Genomic DNA, 7,275 nt, shown 5'->3' with positions numbered 1-7,275 from the left:
GGCTCTGGATCCCAGGGGGTGGGGTCCAGGGTGGGAAGGACATCTCTGCAGGGGACAGAAGAGCCATTTATTAGGTGTGCGAGTGGCTGCGTGTGTGCTGGGGATGGTGTCTGGGGTCAGCTCAGACCAGGTACCTTGACAGGTGGTGTTCATTTGCATATTCTGGAACCCGGGTTTGGGCTCCCAGCCACGGCGGCAGCGGCACCTGTATGAGCCTATAGTGTTGATGCAGACGGTGGAGCTGTGGCACGCAGGCTGACCGGAGCTGCACTCGTCCACATCTGGGGACACAAAGATGGGAGTCAGGCCCCCTCTCCTGTGTCCCGCCCACTTTTTTCCATATTAGTACCTCCCACATTGGCCGGAGGTGATGTCACCTGCTGACCGCACATCCTGGTGATGCAGAAGTTACAGGAAATGTGCCGAGGCCTGACACATAGCACGTGAGCCCTGTACAGACGTGCAGGTTGTGAAATACTGAAACCCCAGTTATTAATTAGAGGGCTCCTGGGGTCTCCAAGGTTCTACTCCTCAGTACCCCAGCTCTTTCCCCAGGACCATTCCCAGATCTTGTCCATTGGAGCCTCAAAAGAATTAATGCCTGGCACAGTAGAGCGCTGGCACCATTCATTCTGCTTGGTTTGTGTGGGGCAGTGCTGCTGAATATGCGATCAGATGTTCTGAGTGTGCGTCTCCAGGATGTGGAATCTGAGTTCTGGACCTTCACAGATGGTGTTGTTCAGGCCATTGGGGGACCCGGGAATGGGCTTCCAGCCAGGGCGGCAGCGGCACTCATAGCTCCCAATGTTGTTGAGGCAGTGGGCAGTGGTGTGGCACGGGCTTTGCCCCGAAGTACATTCATTCACGTCTGAGGACAAAACCAGAGGATCAGGGACCCCTCAACTGGCTGCACCCACTTCTCACTGCCCAGCATCAGGGACCCTTACTGTTATTGCACGATGCCACCTGGTGACCTTCAACATCAATCTCAGTGCACCTCATGATGGCTTCCCTGCAAGATGGGCATGGCCACGACCATGGTCCCCAGTTCACAGGCTGTGAAACTGGGAGGGAACCTGAGTCATAAAGACTGGACTTTCTTTCCAAAGACTCTCAGCTACTGCCTCCCCAGATCTGGCCCAGGCTCCCTTTCCAGGAACTGGATGGGACACCTCCCCCTGCTCCCATGTGGCAGGTGAAGAAGGGGTGGGACCAGGGGATGCTCACAGTACCGGGGGGGCTCCACAGGGGAACCCCAGGCCCAGAAGGCCCTGCTACCTCCCTGCTCCGTGGTGGACCTAGTGGGAGGCAGATCCTTGGGCAGAACAAATCGCTAGTGTTTCAGGGACCCCGAGGGTCTTCTCCCTCCTCCTTGGGCTGCGGGGTGTGCTTTGGCCCCTCCCCAGCTCCAGCGCAGCCTCACAGCGTCTTCCGGGGCCTCTACCTGAGCACGTGCCCGGGTCTGTCTTGTTGGGCTCCAAGCCGGGTGGGCACACACAGGTGAAGCTGCCCTGGGTTCTGACACAGATGCTTCGGCCTTTACAGATTCTGGGTTTCCGCTGACATTCGTCCACCTCTGCTGGGGGGGGGGGGGTGTTGGAAGCCTGCCTACCACTGTGTCCTGGGGTAGAAGTATCTGGAAGGCCCCACTATCTCCTCCTCAGCAAATGGGTGCCTTTTCTAATCCCCATGGAGGCATCCTATGGGCCAAGTGTGGTGGCCCAGATGTTCAGATGTCCAGATGTTGAAATCTGGGGGGAGAGTCAGGCAGAGCCTTGCAGTGGAAAATAGATGGAGGCTGAGCAGATGAAAACCCAAGACTGGGAGCCATGAGGTGTCTTCCCCAGACAGGGCTGTTGGCCATTGGCGGGGCCAGCTAGGGATGTTGGGCTCCCGCCTCCTCAAACCTCCCACTCCAATGTTTCTGGACAGGGTCCCTGACTCTCCTGACCCAGGGGTCTGGGAGGGCTCCTGGGGTGGCCAAGCACTTGTGGGCTCCAGTAGGGGAAGGACTATTCACGACAGTCTTTGATGATGGTGAAGAAGATCACCATCTTGGAACACACATGCTGTGAGCTTGTGATGTATCTTGATGCCTTCTCTCTCTTTTGCTTTATGAAAACAAGACACCATGAGGACAAGGAGGACACTTCAAAACTGTAGAAAGGATCTTCTGCAGAAGGTTCTGAGCCTTAAAGTTTGGAAAAGGATAGGATACGGGGTAGGACATTCTCTGATGCCTGGAGAAAGTGAGACAAGTGACCCCAAACCTCACAGATGGGGAGACGGAAGGCGTGGGCTAGTTCTTACCTTGACATGTGTTCTCACTTTTATTCTTGAATGTTTTTCCCCCAGAAGCAAGTTCGTACCCGGGCCAGCATTCACAGTGGAAGCTCCCCTCTGTGTTCTGGCAGTCTGCAAATTTTCCACAGGACACTGCCAAGGGCGGTCCACACTCATTGATGTCTGGAACACAATAGGACAAAGGGTCACCAGCCAAAAAAGTGAGTTCCCACAGGGCAGAAAACCTGGCCTCCAGTCCTGCTCTGCCATGGGGCTTACACAGATTTCAGTTCACAGTTCATTGGACCGAGCAGAGCCAGCTACTCTGGAGAGCCTGCTGACTGCTCTGCCCGTCTCTGCTCTGGATTGGGCCTGAGGGCACCTAGACTCAGACACTCCACCATGATGGGGGCTGGAATGAGGTCTGCATCCCCTTCTGTAGGCCCAGTGGGGCAGATGCAGGCACCGACTCAGGCTCCAGACTCTCCCTTTTGAGACTGCACCATCGGGAAGCTGGAGGTGGGTGCCAGTCTGAGGGACAGTGACCCTGGAGGTCACTCTCAATGCTGACAGTGGAGAGAGTCATGGCTGGGTGACAGTCACCACTCATACCTGTGGATAAGCCAGGTGGTCCGCCCTGCCCATTGGCAGCTTCCATCTCCCATTACTTGCAATGACTCAAGTACACCTCACTGTGCCCATCCCCCACACCCCAGCTCTGCCATCAGACATTTACAAGATGCTCCAAGATGTCTCTGGAAGAGTCTTACTATCACCAACCCTGGAGGAAGTTCCTCTTATCAGAGCCTATCGCAGACATGAAATGAGGAAGCAGCATGCCAGCTGAGTCACTGCAGATGTTTCCTGGCCTCCCATCTCTTCCTGTTCTCTACACATGAGAGGAAAGATGACCATGAACCTGGTCCCCTCTGAGTAGCTCAGAGACCCATAGAGGTGGACATCATCAGCTATCAACTACATCAACAACTTAATAAGACAAACCAAAACACAGGGACAGGATGTTTGGTCCTGTCATCCCAATCAGAGCACCAAAGACTTTAGAGCCTGAAAGGGCTCATGACATCGTGATGTGTGGGGGCAGGCACCTGGTCTCCCCCAGAGCAGAGTTTCCTCCCTGAGTTCAGGGACTTCCCTTCTTAGGCCCCACGCCCAGGCTGTGGGTGTCAACACCAGGACATGACAGCATGTCGGAAGATGCACACCACCGATACATTCATGTTCAACACCATCTGGGTAATGGGACAGCCCTTCTGTCTTCTCAGATGGTGGCAATAGCTGGACACCTGTATTCAGGGTTGTGGGATGGGGTAGGGTCCAGTGGGGGATGGGTGGCAATGAGGTGTGTGAGAGGGAAAGACATGACAAGGAGAAATTCTCAAAATGAAAAACATGCTCCCAGAAAGGAGTCAGGATCCAGTCACACCAGCAGCTGGTCTCCAGCCTTGAATCTCAATGAGACACGTGCACAAATGCACAGGAGATACATTAGTAATACCTCTGAGGGCATCTGGAGACGGGGGCTGAGCACGAGTCACACCACCTTTTTTCATGATAAAATTTACTTTCCCCCAATTATAAAATGACACATGGACATTTAGAAGACAAAGAAAATGTAAAATAATGAATACCAAGAAAATCGCCCATTAGTTCACTACACAGAGTTGTTGTTTTTTCTTATCTTTTCAAATTTATTAGGAATATTTTCCTTTGTTTTTAAAAAACTATGCTTCTAAATCTATTTTCAATACATGAGGAGTATTTCTTGGTGTAAAAACAGGATAATTTCTTTTTTCTTCATTTTTATTGTAACATTCACATATTACTAATTGTAGGACTTTGGGGCAAGTCACTGGATCTCCTTTGCCCAAATTTGGTCGTTTAAAGTTTATGCATTTTTGAGAGAGAGTGCATGCAGGCATGTGAGAGGGGGAGGGGCAGAGAGAGAGGGAGAAGAGAAGATTCCAAATGGACTCTGTGCTGTCAGCACAGAGCTCAACACAGAGCTCAATCTCGCAAACCATGAGATCATGACCAGGGCTGAGATCAAGAGTCAGATGCTTAACAGACTGAGCTACCAGGCACCCAGATTTGATCATTGAAAAACCCAGGTAGCTCTGCTTTCTCATGGGTCTCTGTGAACAGAGAATTAGGAAACCATGACCTTGAGGGGTCAGGAGTTCTTGGTGAGCTCAAACCAGGAGGAGAGCCTGGGCTTCCAGGTCCTGTGTTTCTTTCTTCCTATTGCTTCCGCTATTTCTCCCCTTTCCTTGTGCAATGAGAATAATCACAGTAACAACAGCATTAACCATGATAAGAGCTTGTGTTTGGCGGCCAGCTCTGTTCTAGTCTTGACTTGAACTTCCCACAGGCAAATTTTAAATCTCACTCCATCTTTATGGGGTAGGTACAACGATGATCTTCAATTGGCAGATAAGCAAACTGAGGCATAGAGAGGAGAACAACTTCCCCCTCACACCTCCCCCAACGTCTCCATGCACCCACCACCACCATCCCAAGACCCTGTACCATCACAACTCTCCAACTGGTCAGTGAAGATCTCCCCAGAAGAAGAAGAGAACCCCGGAGAGCACTGACAGGCCGTGGCGTTGACACATTTGGAGTTCAGAGGGCACCACCGTGCACAGCCTGTGGGGACAGAGGGTATGAGGATGGAGACCACAGTCTGAAGCCTCAAGAAATGAAGGGAGCCAGCTGATCTGGGAGTGAGGAGCAGAGAAAGAGAGGTGGAAGAAGGAGAGGGATGGCTGTCATTGGAAGAAGAAAACACAGCAAACTCCGGACATTTGTGGAAGTAGAAATAGTTTCTCTTATCTCCAGAAGACCACAATCTCAGTTGAATAATATGGCCCCTTTTCCCCACTTGTTGATGAGGGGACCCAGACCTCATCATGCACACCCCCGTTTATGTCACCCATGCGGCTGGCTGGGCAGACTCACCACTAGGATTCTGGATGGCATATTCCAATGGCAACAGCAGCTGCATCAAGAGTCCTGGTGGAGAAAAAACAGAAATGACAAAGATGAGTGAGTGGAGCTCCAGTTTCAACCATAGTCCACTTGGTCATTGCTCCTGGGAAGTGGCCCTGATGCTACAGCCCATGGCTCTCCCAAGGTTCTTGTAATTTACGAAGATTTGAGGACCAGTCCTTTTCCTTCTGTCTCCTTGGACTCCCTGAGGAGTCCGTCACTAACAGACACTGTCCTCATGGAGCGTCAGTGCTATAGGTAAGGGAACAGAATATACACAGGTGATGTCTGGGATGTAACATAGACATTCCAGCCTTACCCAGGGGAGGGGGTGAATCTTGAAGCACAAAGTCCTCAGATGGGCCACATTCCTTGTTCTCTGGCAATGGCAGAAATCTACCCTGAGGATTCCTCTTCCTGGATCACTGCCCCCTCTTTTACATACATGTTTTGGGGCACACGAGAAGAGTGTGGATTTGGGAGTCAGACTGTCCCAAGTCTGAGCCCTAGAGCTCACAGTGGTATCAGCAGGGCAGGGAGCTCTGGAGTCAAGAGATGGGGAGCTGATGACAGGTGAGGAGTGACAACTAAGGGCACCAGCAGGCAGGCCCAACATTTCCTGGTTAAGTGGCCTCTCCAGGTGCAGCACCAGGAGACATGGGTCACTGGACAGGCTCTGTGGTATGGAGACAATGGAAGATGTGAAGAAATCTACCCTACAAGCAATCACTGAGCCACCTGTTTGATTCTGTCCTTCCATTCATGGGAGGCATGATGTTGCTGCGAAGGTGTTTTGTTTTTTTAATGAAATAACAGTGAAATCAGTAGACTCTGATTAAAGCAGATTACTCTCTTGCCAAAGAAGAAGTCAAACTTTCACTTTTTGCAGATGACATGATACTCCACATGGAAAACCCAAAACATTCCACCAAAAATCTGCTAGAGCTGACACAGGAATTTGGCAGAGTCGCAGGATACAAAATCAATATACAGAAATTGGTTGCGTTTCTATACACCAATAATGAAGCAACAAAATGAGAACTCGAGGAATCAATCCCATTTACAATTGCACCAAGAACCATAAAATACCTAGGAATAAGCCTAACCAAAAAGTTAAAAAACCTGTATGCTGAAAACTTATGAAAGTAATTGAAGAAGACACAAAGAAATGGAAAAACACTCCACACTCATGGATTGGAAGGACAAAAATTGTTAAAATGTCAATGCTACCCATAGCTATCTACACATTCAATGCAATCCCAAGCAAAACTGCATGAGTATTCTTCTCAGAACTAGAACAAATAATCCTAAAATTTGAATGGAACCACAAAGACCCCAAGTAGCCAAAGTAATGTTGAAATAGAAAACCAAGGGCAACTGGGTGGCTCAGTTGGTTGAGCATCCAACTTTGGCTCAGGTCATGATCTCATGGTTCATGGGTTCGAGCCCCATGTCAGGCTCTGTGCTGACCGCTAGCTGAGAGCATGGAGCCTGCTTCAGATTCTGTGTCTCCTTTTCTCTCTGCCCTTCCCCACTCACCCTCTGTCTCATTCTATCTCTCAATAATGAATAAGTGCTTTTAAAAAATGTAAAAGAAAAAGAAGAAAACCAAAGCTGGAGGCAGCACAATCCAGGACTTTAGCCTGTACTACAAAGCTGTAATCATACAAAAAAAAACACATAGACCAATGAAATAGAATAGAGAACCCAGCATTGAACCCAGAAATGTATGGCCAACTAATATCTGACAATGGAAAAAAGACAGTCTCATTAGCAAATGGTGTTGGGAGAACCAGACAGCAACTGGAGTGAAGAATGCAGAAGAACGAAACTGGACCATGTTCCTACACCACACACAAAAATATACTCAAAATGGATGAAAGACCTAAACGTGAGACAGGAAACCATCAAAACCCTAGAGGAGAAAACAGACAACAACCTCTTTGACCTCAGAGGCTGCAGCAACTTGTTACTCAACACGAC

At 49.9% G+C, this 7,275-nt stretch overlaps 1 protein-coding gene across 1 annotated transcript in view; it reads right to left on the bottom strand.

The window, feature by feature from the left end:
• LOC115275170 (adhesion G protein-coupled receptor E2-like) overlaps positions 1 to 5,316 on the bottom strand; it is a 17,407-nt gene extending 12,091 nt beyond the window's left edge. The window contains exons 1-7 of the mRNA XM_029918802.1: positions 5,263 to 5,316; positions 4,831 to 4,950; positions 2,311 to 2,466; positions 1,445 to 1,576; positions 722 to 868; positions 135 to 281; positions 4 to 45 (exon numbers count right to left, since the gene is read on the bottom strand). Of these exons, the coding sequence (XP_029774662.1) occupies positions 4 to 45; positions 135 to 281; positions 722 to 868; positions 1,445 to 1,576; positions 2,311 to 2,466; positions 4,831 to 4,950; positions 5,263 to 5,308 (790 nt within the window). The 5' untranslated portion in view covers positions 5,309 to 5,316. The remainder of the gene's footprint in view (positions 1 to 3; positions 46 to 134; positions 282 to 721; positions 869 to 1,444; positions 1,577 to 2,310; positions 2,467 to 4,830; positions 4,951 to 5,262) is intronic.
• Between the last annotated feature and the right edge of the window lie 1,959 nt (positions 5,317 to 7,275).

This window comes from Suricata suricatta, chromosome 12 (genome assembly GCF_006229205.1).
Source record: "Suricata suricatta isolate VVHF042 chromosome 12, meerkat_22Aug2017_6uvM2_HiC, whole genome shotgun sequence".
NCBI lineage: Eukaryota > Metazoa > Chordata > Mammalia > Carnivora > Herpestidae > Suricata > Suricata suricatta.
The sequence above is the reverse complement of the archived record's forward strand: the minus strand, read 5'-3'. Positions and strand labels throughout refer to the sequence as shown.